The 25,526-nt window shown below is 42.4% G+C and overlaps 1 protein-coding gene across 7 annotated transcripts in view; it reads right to left on the reverse strand.

Annotated features, from left to right (window-relative positions):
• The window catches only part of LOC135238903 (rhotekin-like), a 45,197-nt gene that overhangs the window by 15,674 nt on the left and 3,997 nt on the right, over positions 1–25,526 (reverse strand). For 5 of the 7 annotated variants that reach the window (XM_064307062.1, XM_064307063.1, XM_064307066.1 and 2 more), the window contains exons 2-7: positions 3,807–4,006; positions 3,593–3,654; positions 2,745–2,798; positions 1,331–1,448; positions 953–1,177; positions 239–333 (exon numbers count right to left, since the gene is read on the reverse strand). In XM_064307062.1, coding sequence (XP_064163132.1) covers positions 239–333; positions 953–1,177; positions 1,331–1,448; positions 2,745–2,798; positions 3,593–3,654; positions 3,807–4,006 — 754 coding nt within the window. Of the gene's footprint in view, positions 1–238; positions 334–952; positions 1,178–1,330; positions 1,449–2,744; positions 2,799–3,592; positions 3,655–3,806; positions 4,007–11,590; positions 11,801–19,907; positions 21,768–25,526 lie in introns of those variants that run through there. The other 2 variants (XM_064307064.1, XM_064307065.1) reach the window with 2 other exon arrangements.

Consider the following 25,526-nt stretch of genomic DNA (forward strand, 5'->3'; position numbering starts at 1 on the left):
AATAGTAATATTAAGATGCAACATTCTCTAATATTTTATTTACATTTCATTACTCTCACTTTGGAAATACATGCAAACACACACGATAGCACAACCAAATAAAATCAGGCTCAGACCACATTTACATTCCTTTTTTTTTTTTTTTTTGAAATTTTTTCCTGAAAAGAATAAAATTTTAGCGGTGAAAACAGAAAGGAGGGAGGGCGAAAAGAAAAGGAGAAGAGGAGCGGTTGCTCACCGTTGCCGCAAATGGTCAGGTCATGGGTTCTGAAGCTGTCGCGGACATGCGCCAGTGTCAAAGACGTGTGAGCTAGCAGACGATACTTGGGCCCCCTGTGGCAAACAGAGAGAGTGGATTCACAGAGAGGGCAGTTATCTTACAGAGTGGATGCAGGTTTGTTGGGACGTGTACGCTGGCTGTAGTGCAAATTCTTTATATTATATTAAAAAATGATCGGCAAACAGGAGGGCTACAATTTGAGTCTAGTTCACATCTCAGTAGGCACAGCAGTACAGTGTGTGATGCTGGGTTCCAGGAAGTGACTGCCAGAGTGCATGTATCAGTATGCGTTTAAATGTGTGTCTGCATGCATGTGCGTTTGTGGGTGCATTGTGGGTATAATTGTGTGCAAGTGAATGTGCATATGTATGTATGTATGCGTGTGTATTCCTGCATTCACGTGTAAGTGTCTGTGCATTGGTGCAAGCTTGTGTGCTTTCCTGCATGCATGTCTGTGTGTAAGTGTGTGTGCATTGGTGCACGCTTGCATGCTTTTCAGTTTGCGTGTGAGTGTGTGTAAGTGTGTGTGCATTGGTGCGTGCTTGCATGCTTTCCTGCATGCGTGTCTGTGTGTAAGTGTGTGTGCATTGGTGCACGCATGCGTGCTTTTCCGCATGTGGGTGTGTGTGCGCGTGCGTGCGCGTGTTGGGTAGAGGGGTGGTCAGCACTCACGGGACAGAGGGCGAGGGCAGGAGTAGAGGGGCTCCTCCTCCATTATACACAGGACTGCAGGCCCCCGGCTCCAGGGCCGTCCGGACCTTCTTCCCCGAGGACCGGCCCAGGGAGCTGCTCAGCTTGTTGGCCAGTTTCCTGGGAGCGTTCCCTGCTGAAAAGTCCTCCTCCGTACAGCAGCTGTACAGCTCCACGCGCAGCTCGAACCCAGGGCCAGCATCACTACTGCATACACAGACAACAAGTGCCATCAATGGCGGCATGCTGCAAGACTGACCCATTTTTGGTTTGGACAATATGAATGATATCTTGGGGAATAGAGAAGAGATGATCGAGGGAGTGATAGAGTGAGAGGGGGAGGTAAAAGGTGACACTCACAACACAATGGTGTTTTCAAAGCAGATGTCCGTCAGCGTCCGGTCCACCATCACCATGTCCGTGTCAAAGATCTGACCGCCCAGCTGCAGCACACAGAAGACAGCGCAGCGATGCAGCTCTGTCAAAGAGGGAGACAGGGAACAAAACTCGCACCTGCATTTTCACACAACTGGAAAGAACAAACATCAAATGGCTGCCTCAGATAAAAGAGCAACCCTTAGGAGAAAGGGAGCAAAGCATGGAGGCAACCAGGAGAATTGAATGGACAGATGCAAAGAGTGAGAGAGAGATCAATAGGTGTGTATAAAATCATCTACTTTGTGAGTGTGGGTGTGTATGTTCGGGGGAAGGAGAGTATTAATATACACAATGTACAGTATACACAATATATTCAGGTCTTTCTGTGTGTGAGCTGTATGCTAGAACCCATTAGAGACTTTAGAAAGCAGTACTGCACAGTTATGAAGCACTTTTGACATCTTTTGAGCCCTTTCAGTATTTTTCCCTGAAAGATTCTGACATATCGCTGTTCAACCTCCAGACAGTATGTCCATTCATTGGAGTCATTTGGACATTGCTTCAAACATGCATTCCACCAAGGAACAGCACCATCCCATGTTCCACATGCCTGAGTGGAGGGGTAACATTCTCTGTGTGATATGGCAGTCGTACAAAAACATAACTGGCATTCCAAAATTAAATGGGGCATGTTCTGAATAATCTTCATGGATTATCCAACTGGGTTAAAGTTTAAAGGTCCAATGGGATTTTACACCATGAATCACTGGTTTATTACACAACCAGCGAGTCCTGCATACTGAGCTTAACCACGAGAAGCCACTCTCTCTGAGCAGTGGGTTTTGAAGCTAGGTGCATTCATGCTGTAGCCTGACGGTCATGAGGGTGCTGAATTACTGTGTTGTTGTACACACAACCAGTAGAGCCTTCAAGCCAGTAAATTCTGGTAGGCAGAGAGGATTATTAAGCTCCACTCACTCCACAGTTAGACAGCACATCTGCTATGAAAGGTCATAAACTGTGCTGCTGGGCATTATGCTTTATATCACACTGAGTATGAATAATAATAAAAAATGAAAAGCAATTACTGGGATAAAACAAAATAATGTGATAGAAAAAAAAAACATATGATGCACAATAGAATTAGGTGTAACTAATGGTATAATTCTCTCTGGCTATTGCAGTGCGTATATGTACTGCTTTTCATTGTTGTCCGTATAAAAACATACAGTCGCTACATATAATTCCATCCAAAAACCATAGCTTTGCATTATGCACAACTTACCATAGCGCATTATTCCCTATCTTAGTTCTGTAAGGTTTTTCCCATGACAGAGCAGTCGTTGGGCTGCCTCAGTGAGTAGCATGGCTAAGGGGCCATTATTGGGACTCTCACCTCCTTTGTTCTTGAAGTACTCTGTGTCTTTCCACATTAGAGGAATACGCAAGTCTGCAAGGGAAGATGGCCATGTGTCAGAGAGGCTCTTAAACAGCGTGTGGTTCTCATTTACAAGCTTGTGTGTGTGTGTGTGCGCATGTTTGTGTATGTTTTGTGTGTGTTTGTGTAACTGTGTATTCATGTGTATGCGTGTGCAAATGAATGTAAGGCATACAACAGGAAGACTGACGTCTCACTATGTCGTTGCCTCACCTCCTAACCCTGTCCAGCTGTGTCTAGATTACTCACGCCTCCAAGCAAAAAACAGGCAGTTAATTATTATCCTTTAATGGCCTGATCACCACAATCCACCCCTTGGGGCATTCCTCTGTGGGAGGTCTCTCTGAGACAGGCACTGACTGACTCCATTTAAATCACACTGTTCAGATATAGCCTATAATGCTGCCAGATCCAAGATCAGTTATAAGCTTTCTCCACAAAATCGTGGGGTTTTGGATTTGGGTTGGATAAGCTGATCCTGAATCAGCACTTCAGGACTTTAGATTAATAAATTCATGAGTGTCTGCACTGACTGCAAGTCATAATGGAAAGAGTCAATAATAACCCAATTACTACCACAGAGAGGAGAAGATAAGTGAGTACCCTGGTTCCAATAAAAGAACATGCAGGAGCTGTGTAAGTTTAACTGAGTGCTCTTAGTGCAGGCTCTGAGATTAACCTGGAGGGACCAGAAAATACACATTCGTTTTAGATACTTTGATCTGCCCTTTTGGATGTTGAATGCACTAAAAACTGTACTACAATGCATGAGTAAACATGTGCTGTCTGTGTAGTTTTGTGCTTACCTGATATGGCCACTTTGCCCTTGCAGGGTAGCCTGTCGTCTAACGAACTGGAATCAGAAGGCCTGTAACGAAGAGTTACTGTCTCTCACATCCGTATATCCTCTCACGCTGTCCCCCTCCTCATCTCAGGTAACCACACTCTGCAAGCGCTGCCCCCCGGGCAACCACTAACCCAGCCTCCAGCCACCCCCTGACACCCTCCACACGGCCTGACCTGCGCTCCATCCTCTGCATGACCTGCGCCTCCTTCATCCTCTGCAGCTCGGACATGTAGGCCAGGATGCGGGCGTTGCAGGTCAGCAGACTCTTGGCCGCCTCCAGGGCCTGGTCCTTCTGGGAGCAGGCGGCCAGCAGCTTGCACGTGCCGTCTCGCATGCGGATCTCATGGTCGATCTTCTTCTGGATGTCACTGTCCTGTGCGGAGGCAGAGCCGGGACATGTGGGTCAGAGGACGGCCGTTCTGAGCTTCAAACAATGGCCCAGCCAGCACCGAGTTCCAGACTGTGCAGGGTCTGCGTAAAAATGGCCACAGACGGGACCTCCGACAGCTCAGGACAGCTTGCAAACGGGTGGTCTGTCCTGAGGTGGAAACTTATTACACTTCTGAATTTTTATTGCTTGTATATGTTTTCAGCTGTGTAGGCTATATGTACCCATTTTTCAAATTCCAATGATGCTATATTATATAAAACAGTGGGCACAGTCAATCAGAAAACATGATGAATCAAAACACAGAATCCCATTTCATTATTGACCCACATTTGGTAACTTAAAAATCTTTGGTCTTTGGCTGCAACCAAGTAGTCACAGAAATAGCAGTGCCACTTACTCATTCACTGACTATGAGTGTGCATGTCCCGGAGAGCAATAAAAGGATCTTCTTTGTACCAATATACAGCAGAGTGAAAAGGCACCAAGGAGCACGCTTGTGAAAGCAGTTGCAGGCCATGAACAACACCTTAAAATTTTAGCATTGTTAAAAACAACAGTTATTACAATTGCCCTGCAAGATTTTCCTTCTCAAATACTCCAGGCTTTACTACAGATTTTCAAGAATCATCCACACGTTGTTCTTAGAAAGCTGAAAATAACCATTAAAGGATAATACAGACTCCTGCAGCATTATTGTACAATAGATTTGGAAAACGGATGTCCTAATCATTTGTTTATGCTGTTAAATTCTCCCAAGCCAGGCTTTTCTGCCAATGATCATCAATTAACTTTGACTTGCTTCTGAAGCTATCATTTACTTTGGGCTCAGAACTAAGAGACAGTTATTGTAAATTATACAGCAAAGATTAGTTAAATGACTACATAGCCTATATGTTGGTCTATAAACGTGTAAAATGGGGATTAGGCATGCATGATCAAATGTGTGAAATACAACATTCATTTAAAAAGTATAAGGCAGTGGTAGAAAATGTCTTTATTTTTGTGCGTAAAAGCTTCTGTTTGTTTGGAAACATTTATTTGTAGGGGGAGTCTCCAACCTTTACAGCATGTGGGCATTCCGTTCAAATGTCCGATAAAACATGGGTGATGTGCACGTACAATATCAATGTTGCCTTGGAAGAAATGTAGGCTACTGATTGAACATTAAAATGCAATTCCATAAGTCTGTAACAAAATGCACATGGGAGAATGAGGAATGGATGCGTAATTATCAATAATAATTATGTGATATGATCAAGTCCTGAGTTTTGTCTCAATTTAAACTTGTCACACAGGAGTTGTTTGTTAGAGATCTGAAGCCAGTACTCTGCTGCAAAGTGGATGCCTTCCTGTGCTATAGAACTAGACTTCCTGCCAGTTGAATGGGCTACAGTCAGGACCCAGGGGGAGAAAGGGATACAGGAGAGAGAGAGGGAGGGAGGGAGAGACCAAAGGCGACAGAGTGACAGCAACAGACGAGAGAGGGAGTGAGGAAGGGACACAGGAGGCTTTAAATGAAACCAAACAGGCCAGTAACAATGCACTAGTGCATGTCGTGTTAAGGCATAATTATGTAGGAGACAGAAGAAAAACAGAGAATCAGGTGACCAGGGATAAAAAGGTAAGTAAAGAATCACAGCACACCTTTGATCATTAGAGCAAAATAATGAGAAGAAAACTGCATTGAGAGAAGGCCTCTCTGTAGATTTTGTGGACAGGTGGATGCAGGGCAGTACGGTGAAACTGAGGCCTGACTGAATTGCTTCACCAGTCCGTAGCCCACATATCTGACCAGAAAATTCCCATACCACCCCCATCTCACAAACACACTGACAGTTTTGGTGTACAGTACAATGAAGGATGTGTTACAAACATTAGCTTTTGATGACCTTTTGGCTTCACAATGGCTGTTGTATGGGGCATAGACGGGTTCGTGTTTTAAAGTCATTCTAAAAAGACAAACTGCTCTAACCCTCCATACAGAATGACCAGGATACTGTTAACTTTTCATTAACTTAACGAGATGTTATCCTCAGTAAAACTAATCCAGCATGTCAACATTGCTGTAATTCCTTTCTCAAGATAAGAATTTAAGAACAAACTCTGCTTTGGTGAGCTCTGCAGAACACAATAGTCTTAATGGGATAAGGATTATGAAGACTGAAATCTGGAAACTAGGTCTAAATTATCCTGAAGTTACAATAACTCCCCAGGAAACACACCTCTCAATGTAGGCGAGTTGCTAATTCAGTCAGAGCACAAAACTTCTTAGATGCCAAGAATGCAAAGACCAGTGCTGAGTAACTCTAGTGAAGAAGTTGGTAGCTAAACACTGACACCATGAAAAGAAGCATGCACGCCTCATCACATTCCTCGTAATAAAACCACAGCACCTGCATACCTCTAGAACAGGTAGGCTACCTGCCATATGTGATGCAATGAAAGACGACAGAAACAACTGCGCAGTCTGGCTGAAAATATAATCGCAGGGTTGTTGTTAACTGTACTAAATTATAGGTGTAGAAAGCCCTGGGGCAGTATTTTTTAAAAGAAATAGCCTACATGATACTGTTAAGCATGGATTCACACTGAGAATAATCTGCCTCAGAGTGTAGTCATCTAAAGCAGAAGTAAACTGTAGAAGTAGCTTTAGAAAGAGTTGTAGTCCTAGGATAGGAGCATCTTGGCTATGCTTCTTTCACACACTCTTCCCCAGGGATTCAGGATCATGTCAGAACAGAATGGCTTGGAGACCATGCTGTCTTGTGCTCATTAATCTTGTGTTTGAACTAGGATCAAATGATCTGGAAAGTAAAATCAGCTGACTCAAGGTGATCTGGAGCAGCTCACCCACGTGGTGAGCTGCTCCAAATCCACTACAAACCAGAGCCCTGTTATGTCAGAAGATTAAAATCTAGGCTAAATGGTACCATGGTGTCACATGCTGATTATCCTGAAGTCTAGGCCAAGCCGTTAGTTATCATGGTCTGTTACAAAAGCATCTCAAAGAAGAAGCCAATGCTGGGAGACTGTCAGTTTACAGACAATAAATAGCTAGATATGCTTGTGCATAGCAGAATGAGGGTGGGTAAAATACCTCTCTGCAGCTGTGATCATTAACAGTCCTAGTCATACAACAACACAACAATGATCATGCAATAACATCATACAAGTACAATGACTTAGGTTTGGTCAATTATCTCAATCCCACATGTGCTTGGTGACACCAGCTAAAGGGCAGTGGCAATTTAATTCACTAAGCACTGACCCCTGCTAAAGAGATCAACAGAAATTGAATGCGAACCAATGCACAGAGTGGCTAAGTACAGTTCGGCAAGACCTTATTTCAGCCCACCAAAATAACACAATTTGGCAAAAGATATCAACTCAAAACCATAATATTGTATAGTTGTATAGTCCATGTGAAACTGATCTGATCATTTCAATTAATCAGAAACTGTTATTTATCCAAGGTGTGTCATTTGAAACATCGTTGCTCAATATTATGTATGATTCAAAAGAAACTTGATTGTTAGCAGGGCAGTAGCACTGGGGAAACTGGAACAGATTCTCAAGACAAAATACTGTGCCTTTCTGGGTGGGCCCTTCAAATTGTCACCTGGTAGACAAACAAAAACCGCACATAGATTACAGTGTTCATCTGTAGATTGAAAGGGTAGGGAATTTATTGAGATGCATTATTCCTACCACTGTAACACTACCTTATTTAGAAGACAGATGTGGCTTGCTGTGGAAAGAATTCTGCAGAAGAGCAATCAAAACAAACCATGAAAGATGGGTCTGCAGAGCACAATACAGCACACAGCAACACAGTGTAGACAAAAGAGTTTTAACAATGACCTACTTGGGGCCTATTCTGTGACTCATATCAACAGAGAGGGGGGTCTAGCTCAACATGTTAAAAGTACAGGTACAAAACTCCTGCCTGTCCAAAGCAGCATGTGAGCCCCCCTTAAAAAGGAAACTGCTGTTAATCAAATGCATGAGGAAATTTCCACCATTGCCCAGCTGTGTGAATGGATCAGAGGCTGGCCATGATATAAAACTATACTCATTTGGATTATCCCTGCATGGGGGTACTTGTTGCGCAAACAATGCAAAGTGCACCTTGCAAACAGGTTTTCAGCACCAGCCATGGTCAAAGAGTATCAGCATGATAATAAGAGCAGATAATACCAGGAACACAGAGATAAAATGCCAACACACCATGCTGATGATGCCTTAGGCCTCTGACAGAGCCAGGTTGGTGCCAGAAGCTGGTCTTGTAAAGGGTAGGCTACTTAACCACAGTCGACAGAGCCGGAGAGAGAGCCAAGAGATGGACGTCTACCTCAATGGATCATGAGAAGTTGAAGAAATGAAGCAAATGGGTAACATGCGTCTTCTCACAAGTTTGCATTCTAGTATTAGTTAGTGCCGAACAAGTCACCAACCCTTGAAGAAAATAATTTATGGCACTGTGAAAAACAAGGGCTCCAGGAGGCAAACTCAAAACTGAATGCCCTCTTCTCTTCCACCGCAAAAAGGTGTAACGGGTGTAAAAACTTTGTGATCAATTCGGTCTCCTTCTTCAATGTGGCAACACTCTTATAACATTAACAGACAGAAAGGCTTCCACAAGATAATCAAATTTTCTCTTGTGTATACTTCTAGTTGAACGGCATATGTGTCAGTTACAGAGGAGACTGATACCAGCTTTCATCATTCCTGTAGTTTATTTATTTTTTTGTACAAGTGTGGCCCAGTACACTGTAGTGCAGTGCTTGCCAGCTACAGGTACGAATTAATAAAGGTTATGCATTCTGTAATAAGACTCCAGTCATTATGTTCAGAGAGGGAATCCATGTCTGGAGGCAACTTCACAATACATCATGCATGCTTCTTCACTCCTCAATTTACAGCTTGCTAATCCCTTCCCAGAATCCTCTAGGCCTCAGAGCATGGGACAGGGCATGGGAAGAAGAGGAAAAAGGAAGGCATTTAATGAAGGATAAGGAAGGATATACTTAAATGAAGGTAAGATGAAAAAGGATTATCTGCAAAAATCCTTTATAAACAGTCAAGGAAAAGCAGTGGCTAGCCTCAGCCCCCACAATGTGCAAACTTTGTAGCTATTTTCAAATAATAATACGATCACATGTTCAGCAGACAAAGCTCTATGAAGCTGTTTTGCAGGCAGGAAAAAATAGGTTACAGCAGTTTAAATCAGAGGCCACTCTGTTGCCAGCCTATAAAAGAAATGCCATTCCCTTGTGTACTGTGACAATAGATGAGTACTCCAGTATCACACATAACCAGGATAACAAGTTTTATTCACATTCTGACCACTGGAACAGCCAGCTGGCCCTGAAGGTTGGACTGCCCTCTCTCCTTCTCAAACATCCACAGGAGCCTGCCACAAAATGCAACACACATTCTGCTGTGTATCATACAGAACCACACAGTTAATGGAAATAATATTGATGTCATCTGCCAATAGTGAGTGCTTAATTTAGGTAAAAGGAATACATGTATTTTATCACTATGATTTAAGTTATTCATGAGCCTTCCACAGTAATGGCTACGGAGCGTATTTTTCGGACCGTGTTCGACAGCGGGTAATGGGGACAGCACTATTCCAGGAAATTGACCAGAAGAAACAGTGTTTGGGAGATTGAGGGGTTTCACCTCTCTTAGATATAGCGGAAGTCTCAGTGGGACAAACCCCACAGGGCCCTGACCTGGATATGCTGACCACAGAGAATGATCCCTAATGCTCTCTAATGGAAGGAGTCTACCACTGAATTATACTGAGAAGGCAAATCCCCCATACTTATATAGGCTATGTGATATATTCTTCAGTACTCAAAAGAGACAATGATTAAAAAATCTCAAAAGCAATGATCTTTCAGTCTACGAAATGCAAAGAGTGATGTCTTACTCTAGTACTTTCCAGGACAAAGCTGAATCCAGCCTTGCTTGAAACCACATTGAAATAATCAGTATACTACAGTTTAAACCCCCTGTGCTAGTCTCATTTAAAATCAATTTCCACTTTCAGACTAAGGCCTGGTTGAATTAAAAGTGATGGAAACACACACAAGCAGGAGTACTACCCACCACCATACCTCTGTATTCCTTGGGCAGAACCTTACCTAGTTAAAGGTCAGAAGTTAATTGGTCTGCTTTGATTTAAAATGGGCAGTCGTGTCAGGGAATAGGTGAGATGTCACTGAGAACACAGGGGAGCTAAGTGCAAATGGGAAACTGCAGAGGACAGACCAGTGACAGGTTTTCCCCTCAATTTACATATGTGGGGAACAGCATGAATTTTAATTGCCCCCTGTAGATTATCCCGCCCACTCTCACCACAATGTGAGATGCATAGGATTTTTAAGGCGGGGACATAAAGTTCTAAACATGACTCCATTCAGTGAAATAGCCCCATGGCAATGTTCAAATTGCAACCTAATGTGCTGGCTTGGAAGAAATGACCACAGAGCTGTCATGTGGCCAGTGACTCATACTGGGTTTGAAATGGGAAAAGTTGATTCGGAAACAAACACTGCAACTGGCTAAGAGGAACTCTGCACTGGTTCAGGTCCCTTGGCCATCACCAAAGGATGAGCTGAATTTCATCTTGCTTACAAATTCACAACAAAAACAAACTGTAACCTCAGGTTCCACATACACCCCCAAAGCTAAGTATCATATGAAAAGTTATCTATAGACTTTAGTGAAGCTGACCTAAAGGAAAATATACTGTAACTAGACAAGTCTGTCATATCTTACAGTCACAAAAATAACACAATTGTCCCACAACACATTCATTGCAGATTCTGACAAAATCACATGAGGTTAAAGCAAATACCAGGGCACAAGTTGCTTGTTATGACACGTGTGGCTTAGCTTTACAATTCTACAGTCAGGCGGAAAACTGAAACATCCTCTAGCTGGACTGAATTAAAGCAAAGCAACTTTCTTAGGATTGCACAATATTCCTAGTTACTAGAGCCCATTGTTCAGCACCGACTTGTAATCTCCCCCAGCCACACAGCACGTTATAGAACACAGAAGCCTGCCTAAAGGTGTCCACTAGTCTGTAGCTAATTGTTTATGCAATACAATTAATACATTTTTGAAACAAATAGCTTTGTTAGATAAGTACTGACATGTTGACAAGTATTTTCATTTTCTTCCAGTTCCTTGGACAATTGTTCCACTGGTTTACTCAAGCAAGCCCGGCTACAGTTAACACTCAGAGAGTTAGGAATTTTCCATTTAGGTTTCATGTGGATACATCAGCATTAGTCTATTGACTAGAGGAATATCGTTTTTTAAACACAAATCCCCTCATACTTGCAAAAGCCACTCTCCATCGAATGAGTACGGGCTTGTACAACCGTGCTACGTTGGCTACAGCTGGCACACACATTTTAACTTCTCCTGGGCACCATGAACCACTGCCTATAATACACCCGCGATATCCGATAGAATTGTCTCAGACTGAACGATGCTGTTGCGAAGACGATCGAGTCAGAAAAGTACACAAAGTCTCACACTTACTTGGTAATCCTTGAAGTTCATGTTTGCGGCGACTCTGAAAGCCTATGGAAAATGACCAGCACACAGGAGTATAATACTGAGTCCAGCAAGCCTAATGTCCACTCCCCATCACTCCTGACTTGCTGATGCTTACAAATGCTTCAAGTGCAACAAGCCGGTTTCTCGCACGTGGGCGTCAGTGTTTCCGCTAGATGTGTCAGTTATGCTGGAGTGTGTTCGAATAATAATGCATCGAGAATCACACAGGAGACGGTCGCAGCAGCCGGGTTTTCTAGTGTGTAACGTTTCGTTGGAGAGTATGTGATATATTTAATAGAAACATTGACATTGTGCCAGAAACCGTTATAAATAAGGGCTCCACTTTTAGGAAATTAGGTAACCGCACGATTTGTCGGCGGTTCTCAAATGTAGTCACTCTTTTGGATCGTGCTTTTACAGTCTGACAACGTGGCACCAGAAAAAAAATGAACATATTTTAATGGAAAATACAGAACATAACGTAGGGACTTGTATACGTAAAATGCTCGACTGTAAGAAGAAAGTCAGTTGAAAATATTCGGTAGTTTTAGGCAAAAAAAAAAAAAACTTGCATAGCTACATTTCTGACTTTATTTTTATTTAGGCTATATTACTCTCGGTCTTCATCGATTAATTATAAGTGTCGGTGTCGAACATAGTGGCATGCCACTAAACTAACTAAATAGTGATTCTTTCAGATTGTTAGGAAATTCCATCCCTGATGAAATGACAATTCTGAAATAGCATATGCACAAGAGCTGAGCCATAAAGCCCAGCTGTTGATTCATCCACATAATCAGTAGGTACAATATTTCCCTTTTTTTTTTCTTCCAATGTAGAATGTTGTTTTGTTGAACACTTGTCCCATCACTATAACATCCTCCATGAACTGAGAAGACATTTTTGCAGGCTGTTCCTCTGAAAGGTGCAGGCAGCTTCTACTTTTTTCACTCTTTAGTCCACCAGCTGAACTGAGCAGTCATTTAAACAGAGAGCGGCTCTGGCTGGTACCAGCAGACTGCTGATGCTGATTTGACCAGAGGAGTCTCTTTTGATCAGTGAGGCAGGCCATACCCCTGTCTGAATCCTTCCTTCCTGGGCAAAATATGTGCACTATTGCCTAGGGGTGTATCCAAACAAATACTGTATTTTGAAATGCACAGATAATGTGTTGTATACAAAATAACTGTATACAACAGTTATACAAGTTGTATACAATCTGTGCATTCCAAAATACAATATTTGTCACAAGTGCATTTTAATGCATTTGTCGACCTAATGGAAAATGCATGTGTGAGTTAAAAGTGCAAGAAAAACGAATAAGAAAGGACTGTCCAAGAGCAATGTGGTCAGTGTCCTCAGAAGCTCTAAATTACAAATAGGTTTGACGTGTCGGGGATAGATCCTGGTAATACCCAACAGAACCCAGCACACACATGCATGTGCATGTTTGTCTATGTAGGCTGCAGCCCTCTGAAAAAGGGTCATTCTGGATGTCTCCAAGCCATGATATTTTCTATCTGTGCACAGGCAGAAAAAGAGACAGAAAGACTAAGACATATTTAATTATTGGGAAACAGCTGGTATCATGAATTTGCCCTGCTGAGCAGCTTAAAATGCCAGATACTAAGGTCTTCATCATCCATCACTACCAATATAAATAAAATACTATTTACTGAGGGTTTGCTCAGCATCGCAAAGCACCAAAAATAAATGGTTGGGATATCTTTGTTTAAGATTTGGTCAGTATATCATAACAGTTTAACAATAACTAGATTTAGATAGCCTATATAGATTTTTGAACAAATATTCAGTTTGCCCCAATATCACTTAATGATTTGAATGGCTTTTACCACAATATATAGACTCTTAGGATTGTTTAGCTGCAGTTGAAAACTGTGGTTATATCCTCTGAACTCCCCTAAGAACTGGCACAGACAGTGTGCTGCTAATAAAGTGAGAGTTGTCTACCCACCTTGACTCCCCAGAATAATGAGGAAAGTTCCCTCCAATGGAGGAAGAATTCTGGCCAACAGCAAATCAGGAAAATGGCACGATGCTGTTAAAAGATGGAGGCCCACTGATTGCAAATAATCCATACAGGTGAGTGGCACGGGGGACATCTGGACTACCTGGTTGTCCATAAAGGAGTAGGCTAAACTCTTCACTGCTGGAAAAGGCAACATGGTACTGAGGGTGGACATAAGCAGACCATTAGCATGGCTACTGGTCACGACTCAAACTGAGGAGTCAGTGAATGCAAGCAGCTACTTGTGTCCCTGTTGAGCAACCTACCACAGTCAGTACAGCAGTAATCTGGCTCAACCTTTATCAAAGCAGTGGTAAAATTAAAGAACTCACTGGAAGGATGGTACTTCTCTCCTGCCTGAAGACTGAATCTTCATACTACTGCAAAAGACAAATCTTCTGCAGACCCAAAACCTGAAAAAACAAAATCTCTGCTCACACTAATACATACTACTACTGCTAAATATGACTATGACACTACTACACTCTACTCTACTGCTACTACTACTACTACTAATAATAATAACAATAATAATAATTCCTGAGTTTAAAGCAGCTACCTGTTTTATCCCCAAACAAACCCCTTAAAAGCTTGCCAGTGTCATTTCATCAATGATTGGGGACTCGTACACTGTTACTCCTGTGGTAAGCAAAAAATTGCCTTAAGGCAGAGAAAGGAAATTAAGTTATTCTCATGAATGCTTGGGAATGTATGGCATTTCCCAGATGATGCTGGTTCTAAACACTGAAGGCCTCACAGATGAATCACAAACAAGGCTACTGTGATCACATCATGCAGCAGTAATTTCATGTGTACTTCTCACACTCAATGTCTGACTGCCTTTTTTGGAAGGTAGCAAAAAAGCATGGTTGTACATACATAATTTAAGAGACAGTTGGTTTGACTTAATTTTCATGAAATGCATGCAAATGTTAAATCTAATTTTAAATCTAAACAGAAGTTACTGATGTTTTCTATGGTTTAATACACTGCCATAACTTCTGCTTTGTCACAAGAGGAAAGTAGCCTATACCAAGCTATCAAGCTATGAAATGAACAGGGACTAAAATTACACACTCCACCAAAAAGAACCACGTTAAATGACAGTATGATCCTGGGAGAGCTAAAACCTATACAATAAAAGCACCACTGTTTACTGACATGCTCATTTCACCTCTGGCAATTAACAAAGGCTATAAAAACAGCTGTATAGGGTTAAAATATGCCTTTTCCATCAGTTTGCAGCAATGATGTGATCTCGGCTATTGAGAGTGATAGTAACTCAACAACCTTGTCCCAGTCCCCCAGGGTTAAGCAGATTGTTATTCATGTAAAACTGAGCCTCTTGCTGTTCTGTGAACTGGCATTTCACTGCCGCCTCCTCCTACAGTAACACAATTCAATTATACACCCTGGCAGGCCGACACGGGAGGGGACGCCACCCCGTTGCTGGAACACCCTTTCAAATCAGCGCTGTCCGTCGCCCAAGTCAAGGCCGTATCCAGGTTTCTCTCAGAGCAAGTGCAGCGGCACTGACAGCACAGTGTGGTTTATATTTGATGAGAGCATTTGTGGCCAAAAATGAATTTTTTCTATTTGTTTTTTTTTTCTTTTTGTGTGTGTGCCCCCCTCCTCCTTTTTTTGGAGTGGGAGCAGCTGACGGGCGCTGCCCAGCGAAAGCAGGCATTTCAAAATTACAGGCCAAGCTTTCCCACCCTGCTGCAGGCTTCCTGCCGACACAGAAGGGCAATTATGGCCATATGTGCACCTCATATAAACAAAGCCAAGACAGCACCCTGACCGAGATCCTGCGACCTTTCCATCACACCACAGCCAAGTTACACAGCGACCAGGCACACTGGAATCCAGCTTTAATGTAAGCTATAAAGAACTACTGCAACAGTATAAAGCCTGTAAGCTAATACTTCACTCCCATGCAAAGCTTCAATAAATTGTTCAAAGAAATGGCTGAAAATGGTGTCCCCTGGTGGCAGGGTTGCAAGCTGAGCAGGTTTACAACGTTGGTAATATCGTCACTCATATTTCCATGAACACAAGCTAGTGCGCTTGTAGCACAGTTGTTAAACATATCAGATGTGGTTCCTTGAAAGGGTAACTGGGCACCTTTCTCTTCAGAAGTACACTTTTTTTCTCAAACAAATTTGAGAGCTGTATGGAATAGAGCTGCCTTTTCTGCTGGTGAAATTCTTGTTTTCCTCTGAATGGTACATTTGTGTGAGGAGCCCAGGGCGTGTGTTTCAGCAGCAGAGCGAGACTGAGTGGCCTCAAGGTGCTGCTACGTCTCTGCCAGGAGGCTGGATGCTGTTTTTGAAAGGAAGCTGGCCAGAGCTTTGGCATTTTGCTGGCTGGGTGTGGACACTGTGGCCATTCAGTCCCACTGCTTACCACAACAGGGTATATTTGTGTATGCCTGTGTGTGTGTGTGTGTGCTTCTGTGTCTGTGTGCATGTGTCTGCGATTGTGGTGGGGCACAGTACCAGTCAACAAACAACACAAAGTACCCTTTCTCTCCTGCACCATGCTCACATCTAGCCACCCGAGGCCCAGGTCTGCTGGAACCAAACACAGAAGCAAAACAAAACAAATACACATCATACACTTACTGAGACTAAACCCAGACAAATTAAATTCTACAAATAGTAGGGAACAAACCAGCACAAACACAAACATTTAGGCAACATATGTGATAATATTGCTCACTGCAAGGATTTGGCTTTGATGGTTTTGCTTCTCACATTCCACCACGCTGCTCCAGAGACTCATGTCTGCACACGGTACTGTAACCAAAGACTGATGCGAGAAGACGAAGATCAGAAAACAGCAGAATCAACAAGGCAGAAGGAAATCTGATTTCTCTGTGGACAAATAAGTTGCTGTGCACGGCATTTTCAGTGCTATTCCAAGTCCTGAGAGAGTATCTTCTACATCAGCACTTAGAGAGAGGAATAATAAATGAAGTCAGTTCATGACTTTAAAAGGCATCCCCAACAAGCCTCAGCTAAGTTAAAGGACACCAGTGCTGGTAACCTTTTAGTGGACGGACCCCCCAGAACACAAGCATGCCATGCACCGGACCATAGCCCCCCATGTGCCCCCCACCCAGCACAGAGTATTTATAGCACAAAGGCCCAGCTCAGCTGCAACTCAGCAGAGTGCCCTGCATAATTCCAGCATGCGGTCCAACAGCTGAGCATCCCCCCCATGACTCATCAGTCACACTGGGACCCAAGGTCACCGGTGCGGGTCATACATGGGTGGCATCCACAAGCTGCACCAGCACTAGCGCTCCTGGATCCTCTAGCAGGTGCCTCTCTATGTACCTAATGTGGATTCTCAGCAGTCCCCCCCTTCTTGAGCCACAATGGCAAATCTGACAGGTGGAAACACTTACCATATAGGTTATGCTCACATCACACATCCAGAGGGACACCGAAAAGAAGATCGCCCTCTGAAATCACCATCAACACTTTGTGTCTCGTGACCAGTGCTTGACAGATCAAGGGGACAAAGACTGCATGCGGGCCATGGAATTGTGCACGAGTCTGAAAGCAGTTCACAGATATGGTGCGGCTGCCAATGATTTCCTGGGATGGGGAGTAATTAATTCCATCAAAGGGCCCCTGTGTGGCAACAGTCTGATCTGTATAATCATTCATCAGCAGCTAAAACAGCAGCCTGCAGCCAGCAGTCCTGCTGGGAGCTATATCCCCTCTAACCAGAGACATCACAGGCCTCCATCTCATCAGCCAACACCCAGCTGTGCCCTCTCACCATCTGCTCAGGCTCAGTTTCAGGAAGTAAACGAACGGACACACTTCTGTGGCTAGCATCACTGTGGTGGATTGCTCTACTCCGGCCTTTATACACCTTGTGGCAAAACAAAGGCACTGCTGTTATATTACAGTAACCTCATTCTCAGTAAGTGAGGACAATAATTTGTAGTATTGTTTAGCTTCAGCTATAAGCTCAAACTAAAAGTAAATTGAACAACCATAAGCTACACACAAATTTGCATGTGACTGGCAAGCAAACGTGACCTAATGCTGCATATTGACATTAAAAACAGCCACTCGAGAGGACGGGAACACCACTTCAGAAGTCCGTCTACGAGAAAATAAGATGGCTGATGATTAGCACCTAGCCAATGGCAGCCATCAGTGAGTGACCCATTGTGGCAAAACTGTGCTCTACCTGGACTGTCCTCCACCAGTCGACAGCCCTAAAGGGAAATGTACAGGAGCTCCCACTCCACTAAGATGCAAATCATCTTCTCATGCAGTTGTTGTGTGTTCAAGCCATGGAGAGGATGATGTCATCATGCAGGCTCACTAGGAATCCCTCATTAATCTGTTCCTTCATTTGTAACTGACCCATGTGAAAAATTCTACAAGCAAACTAGATTTATTAGCATAAAAACAAGCATTTAAATAGCTAAAAAATACAAATGGAATGTGCAGCCGAGGTAAGAGAAGCCCCATGAAGCTTATAACAAGACCGCACCATTATAAACAGATTTGCAATACAACATAGCCTAATTAATTAGATTAATTTATCCAGAGTATCTAAGGAATAGAAACAAAGTTCACGTTGTCTTCTTTAATATACTCTCAAACGCAATAAGCCTGCTTTGCCCTTCCCTATAAAACACCTGCAGCACTTTCAGCAGGCTGATGGTCATCACTCTTCAGTACTCTACGGCAGGGAAGTCAAATCCTGTTCCTGGACATCTACCATCCTGTGCCAAATTAGGGTTGAAATGAAAACCTACAGGATGGTAGATCTCCAGGAACAGGATTGGGCAGCCCTACTCTGTAGTATTTTGGCATGGAACAACCCCACTCAGAGATGGTATGTCACAGCTCATAATGTACTGCACAGGATATACTCTTCTACAAAAGGTCAGAGGTCAGGCAGCACTGAAAGTGACCATGGACAACTGCCATTAGAGCTGAAGAGGCCTGGCATGTTTGCACTCATATGCTGGATTCTAAACTGCTCGTTCCGGGAAAGATCAGCCAACTCCCCACCCACCACAAATTCTTCTCTGGAACACAGTGGGATGGTACCATTTGAAGAGATACAATGAGACACTGTTTCGCGGGTACAGCACAAGGATGAATAAGCAGACTGCATTAACCCTAAGAGACATAATCAACCACTTGAAGAAAAAAAAAGCTTTCAGTCCATAGGGCTTGTGCAGTTATCAGGGGAAATGGTCCATCTCACATTCCTTGAATCTCTGAATTTTCCTTGATTAGAATTGGGTGCACATTATTAAGACATAGGCCTAAAGTCTGACCGTACCATAGAGCAATACTGACAGTGAGTAGCAAACTTACTCCTTAAACAAAGGCAGCTCCTCAATAAGGAAAGGTGGAACGATGCTTCCCAGCATAAATGAGTGAGTAAACTCACCCCAAGGAATATTTCTCCCCTTTATCTCCCATTTTTTTTGGAATCACCAATTGTAGGCTATGTTCTTGAACCACCAAGGTCAACAACTAAGCACAATGAACCCTACTACTTCCACACAAGACTGATGTAAGGCACAGACATCTGTCAGACAGCCCATCTGGTGACATCACAGGATATGTGATGGCAAAAGCCCTCACAGCTGATTTGAAGTACTCTCAATGTAATGAAAACAGAACCACAGAGCCCTGCTGGCTTCAGGAGTGTGAAACAGTGCCGAGTATGGGGATGCCATTCCCATTAAGATTTAACTGCACAGTATTGATGCACAACACACAACAGCTGCACAGCAGACACACGTCCTTCAGTACTTGGAACTTATCCAATAGGCTACTTTAATGGCCATGTGTTAGATTATTAGACTTTTCTTTTGATTTCCAAGTAGAAAACCTACGCAAATCAAGAATGTCTTCCATTATTGAATGCTGATTAAAAGTGCTCAGTAATAAAGTTGAAGTTACTAGAAAGAATTAATTTCAGGACCGAAACTGAGAAAAGTCATCAGTAAATTATGTGTTCATCAGAATCAGTTTAGCTCTTGAAGAACAGAATGTCAGGAATGCACCTTCACCTCTGCAATATTTTCACCAAGTTGCTTCACTAAAATGAAATAAATGTATTTATTTTGATTTTATTTTACTATGAAGTCTGTTTTTAAGTTTTAAATTGTTTCCACTGTCACTCAACCAACACAATCTAGGCAGAGAACTAACTTCATAATGTCCAAATTAAGCATTCATGGTATAGCTCTCAGCACATGTGAGAAGAGCCGATTACCTGTAAACTCATGGCGATCTGTCGGATGTAGATCATGTTGAGATCCTCCAGGATTCGCATTTTCTCTTCCATTTCTATAAATCTGTACATCCCTTCAGCAGATATGTATTGATCACTTGAAGTTCTATTTGTCAATTAATCTCCCTTATTCACAACTATTGTCATATAACAGCATGGGGGAGGATACTTTGGTATTATACAGTAAATACATTCCAAATTCCAAGAGTCAACCAGATCCATCAGAGCGTGGAGAAGTCACATATTTCCAAAACACTTCAGCGAAATATTGCAATATTCACGTCCTTGTTTCAATTTTTCATTGGAAACATTAGCATATAATTAAAAAAAAAAAAAAATTAAGGTCACTGGTTTCTCCTGAAATTCTGATATAGCCTATGTTTTCCTTGTGAGTGTCCTGCCATGCGTCTGCAGAACTTCATTGATGTACAAAACTTTGACCTGCGCTGCTGAAACGCTCCTCCTGAGCCGTCCCTGATAAAGAGGCGAGGGTGACTGGTGTAGCCTGACTTTTCCTTATAATCACGATTCCCCGTTCTTTTTCAGCCAGGCTTGTCGAACACCCACTTGAATCTCTCCCTCAGCCTTTGGTAAAATAAAAGATCCCTTTTAAAGTGGGTATTTTCTTTGTGCTGTTTCGCGTTGATGTGAGTAACGCCTGTTTGCTCCGACTAGACCTCAACACAATGGGGCATCGCCTCCGCTGCAGCGCACAACAGCCCCACTGTGCTGTACTGGAGCCGCGGGAACGGGCGCTCAATTAACCCATAAATCTCAAGTACTGCAGTTGAGCACGAGTTAGTCAGACTGAACCAATACAACGTAATAAAACAAAAACAATCCTTGGATATCATAAAAAAGTAACAGAAATGTAGGCTCAAAAAACAATATTCCTAGAATGCTACTGATGTCCGAGAGTGCATTGCTACGGCCTGATAACCCATTGATTAGTTTGTAATCAACTAAATAAGTTAATTCATAGCGGTAACATCAAGGAGGCTGTTCTATGATTAGGAGACGTAACACCGACCAAAATAAACGTATGCAAATCTACAAAAACACCCAGACGAAATTAATTCAACATATGCATTTGAGGCGCTCTCAATGTATTTTATCTTCCTTTGAAACGGATTTAACTTGATGCCCGTGCTCTGAATGTCAAACATTATGAATAATTCATTTTGGACGGAAATTTGGGTTAAGGGGGGTCGCGTGGGTTCCGCTCAAGAAAATATATAGGGTAATATTAGCATACAATTTAGCATAAATCTGTAATAGACTAATTCTATTCAGAAACAGTCTGCAAAACCGTCACAAATAATTCAGTTTGTCCAATCATCTCCGTTCTCCGCATGCACACAGTGACTTTTTTTTTTTTTTTAACCCAAAAGCAAATGACTACTCACGCTGCTAACGTTTCAACACAAACGTTATTTATGGAAAGATTCCTTCTTCGAAGTGTCCAGGACACGCATACATAATTTATCACCATTCTCTATTTTCAAAGATACAGAGTTACATTGTTCCAGCAAAAAGCCACCTCCAAACTTGCCAAAGCGCGCCGCGCTGTCCCTCTATTTTCCTCACCCCCTGAAAACTATTGTTTATAAACAAAAGCTCTCTTTCGTTCATGATGTCAGGTTTATTATTCAGTTTCGGGTAGTTCTTCCTTCTGCGGTCTGAACGAGTATGGATATGCTGTTCATAAATGTGTATGTGAATGCCTGAAATCGTCTTTCCCACACTAAAGGAACAAACAGCTGGAGTTCTTTTCCCTCTAGAGCCACACACAGGAAACCTTCGTCATTTCGCTCGCACCAGCTAGATGCACGGCCATTAAACTCAATCTGGATCCCAAAACACACATCCTTCCCATACCCCACAGCGCTTTCACAAAACTCAGCCTCCAGAATCACATATGAAAGTATAGGGTTGTCATGTGTGGCATGAACAAAAGAACACAAATGTCGTTCAGGTAATTTCATAATAAATCCTGTTTATAATGATAAACTCTAAACATCACATTTCCCTACCCCAGCATATTGTCTAAGATATTTAACACTGTGATCTAGTTGTGTTTGGTAACTGAGAAAGAACATTTTAAAGAAAAACTATTTGGCAATTGGTCGACAACACACTTTTAAATAATAATTTTCATGCGCATAACTAATTTGTGTGTCCATTAATCAGGAAATGTGCCTCCTACTTGTTTTACAATAATTCACACCAAGGGCACAAAGGATGAAGCAGAGTAAAGATTTCTGAAATAGCTGGAAAATGAAGGGCAAGACCCCATGCATTGTACTTAACCTGCACAAAATTAAATAACCCCAGAGGACCTTGAAAACAGCATTAAGTGTTTCTCAAGGCTCCAAAACCAAATATTAAAGAAAAACCGCAGTTACAATTCCAGGAAGCATATCATTTCATCTCAACCTAAGATTACAACGTTGTCTACAGCAACACTGTTATTCTTATCTTGGTTCCTGATGAATGGTTGTACAGTAGTTTCCTATGGGGCGGGACTCTTCTGGAATCAAAGCAGACTACTTCACACAAACTGGCCTGTACAATGGCTAACCCATACAATAAGAGTGACACTGGGGCTTTCTGTATCTACACTATGGCACAAGAATACAAGCAGAAAAATAAAACAGGTTAAAAACCAGATTAAAAGAGAGGGCAGGGTGCAAAACTGTAATCATGAGATAAACTGCCCATCCTTCTAGGGGAGGGTCAGAGTTGTGGGGATCAGTACTGTGGGGTACTCAAAACAGTCACAGGTTATTGTGTCCTACATCTCAGATGACAGTAAGCAACACCTCGCTGACACATTCAGCAAAATCAAATCTGGAATATATTTTTTTCCTCATTCAATTAGAATATGAATAACATTTCCCCCCTTGGGTTATCAGGCTGTGGTATTGGAATTGTTAATTATAATAGTTAATTATTAACTGTTGCCAGTGTCCTCTTGACTTCAGCTTCTTATGTTGTGTGTGTGCATGCTGAGGAAATAAGAATGTATGGTTTCCGTGCCAATGAAGCAAACAGAAAATGAAACTGAATTGAGTTGTAATCCTAAATCCTATTGTTGGATGATATCTGGGTCACTGAAAAGACAGGAAGACAGAGCCAGAAGGCAGTAACTTTTGTAGTGCTAATCTATGTCTAATTCTTATCTTATTATGTCTTATACATTACAAGGTCATTATGTAAGACATCTGAAGTATCCACATTCTCAACAATGAGCTACAGACCAGCAGAGGGACTTTAGAAAACTGAACATGACACAACTCGGTAAACAACTGAAGACTGCAGGCAGCTCCTTGGGACAGGCCCTACAGCTCAGTCAGCACATTGAAGTCTACAAACAACAAATAACAGCAGTGAATGAGGCCCCAGACAACAACTATGACTTAATAGAACACAATCTGTAAACTTTAACACTCAAGGGAGCAGAGAGTTGAGACCCACTAGAGCCCAGCAAAACCAGAACTATCGTCCAGTGGCATGGACCATACCTTTACTACAAGAACTAGCGCCAGGTAGGCTATCAGATATCCGTGTGTGTTTGTGTGTCCCCATGTCACATTGAGACTCACAGAGGATTGGCATGGTTACAAGCTCTGTTTCAATTTAGAAATCTCACTTGAGTGATTTGAAAGTGGGCGCGATAACAATGCATGAGCGGTATGAGTCACAGATGTGGCTGAGTGTGAAGGAGGGGCAGATGCAACGCTGTAACAGGCATACAGAGGCAGATGAGGCAGAAAATGGACAGAACGGGGCAGGCAAGCTCAAATACCTGGGACAGGAGCTATGGTGAAACACTCTCCATCAGCAGATAGATTAAAGGAGCAACTGAGTTGATCAACTAGACTAGAGCAACACAAGGACAAAGAACAGTACAGCCAGTTTGATTGGCCTGAGCTTTCTCCCTGCCCACAGTCTGTGAGTCATGGGTCTCATGAACTCCTCCTTTATCTATTCTTTACCTTTCCCCAGACTCTGCAGGTGATACAGGGAAGAAAGTCCACATGTACTGCCTTCTCTGCCACTAACAGTCATTCTGTTCCTTTTTCTGAATCCCAGTTCTAAGTTCTGACTGATAAATATATACAGCACATGTCCTCCCAAATACATGTGACTTTGCTGTTTATGAATTTTTATTTCAGTCAGACAGGTTAGAATCCAGTCTTTGTGCATTAAATGTAATAGGTCTCAGTAAGAACATTGGACATATTTTAGCTACATGAAGCAAAACCTGAAGGCTGTTCTCTTAAGTTCTTGCAAAGGGGTACACTCTGTAATTTACAGCTTTTTAAAACACTGAAAAAAATTATCAAGGAAAAGACATCATTCCTAGTGCCTTAGTTCTTCCCACATTTCTCTAAATTAACTAGAAATTAGCAACCTTGAGAAATACCAATTCTAGTCAGAGTCTAGAGCACCCTCTGCTGTAGAGTCTTCATATAGCATTTTGTTTCAGCAATTTCAGACTTTAAAATTGTGCATTGTACAATATGTACTCCGAATTCATAAATAACCATTATGTCAAGCAAAGAACTGAAGAAAAAATACCAAGAGGCAGTTAGATTCAGCACATCCATGTGCAGACTGAATTTAGCGTATTTAAAACACTCTCAGGAAAAATAAGTTAACAACTGATACCTACCTGAGTTTTTTGAGTGATCTGTATTTACCAATTTAAAGTTTTTCCTTTTGAGAAGTTTATATTATGACTAGGCAGTGTAGCATAACAGGAAAGGACCTGGGGTTGTAACTTAAAAGTTGCAGGTTCAATTCCCAGGTAGTTTGCTGCAGAGAAAGGCCATTAACCATTTTGTCAAAATGTGCGCTGCACCGAAACGGTCAGAGCTCTTACTTATGCCGTAAAGCTTTCTTCTTGCTCATCACATGGCATGATCTTCTAACGTTACATGCCTTCATAATTACAGAAGAACGACAGCTCAGCTTCTCTAGTGATTGGACAATTTCTTACCGAAGTAATTAAGCCGATAAAAGCGTCAGGCCATAAACCCGTCAACAGTGCCCTTGAAGTTAGGAGCAGGATGTGAGCCTTTGCTTTAAGGCACTTATCAGATATTACAATGACATAATGAGTTGATATTATGTAAGAGCAGCTATGGGTGGAGCATTCCTCAGACTTTGTTTCATGTGAAGGAAATTCTTTCTTCAACACAAGTACCACAGGGGGCGACTGCAGGTCATTATTAACTGAGCAGCTGGAGTACCAGAATGATTGAATACCAGACTTCTCTCATTTGCAGTAACAGCCACTCTTCAGCTCCTCTTTTATCAGCTAATGAGGCTTGTTGAGAGGCCAGTGGTAGTACTTTGACCTGTGATCACAACCACTGCCAAGGATGTGCCTCAACTGCTCATACCGGATTAGCAAACCAATTCTGAAGAAAACCATACCTAGAAACTGTAAAACACATCAAAGCACAGAGGAATCCCACAGGATACACGTTTGCTTAGTGAGAGATTAAATGCTCTTGAGTGAAGCGAGAGTTGTGTGTTTCAGACTGCTGTCTGGTACCTGCCCTTCCACTGGAACACCCCTTCAGCAGGAGG

Source organism: Anguilla rostrata, chromosome 14, assembly GCF_018555375.3.
Source record: "Anguilla rostrata isolate EN2019 chromosome 14, ASM1855537v3, whole genome shotgun sequence".
In the NCBI taxonomy this organism is placed as follows: domain Eukaryota; kingdom Metazoa; phylum Chordata; class Actinopteri; order Anguilliformes; family Anguillidae; genus Anguilla; species Anguilla rostrata.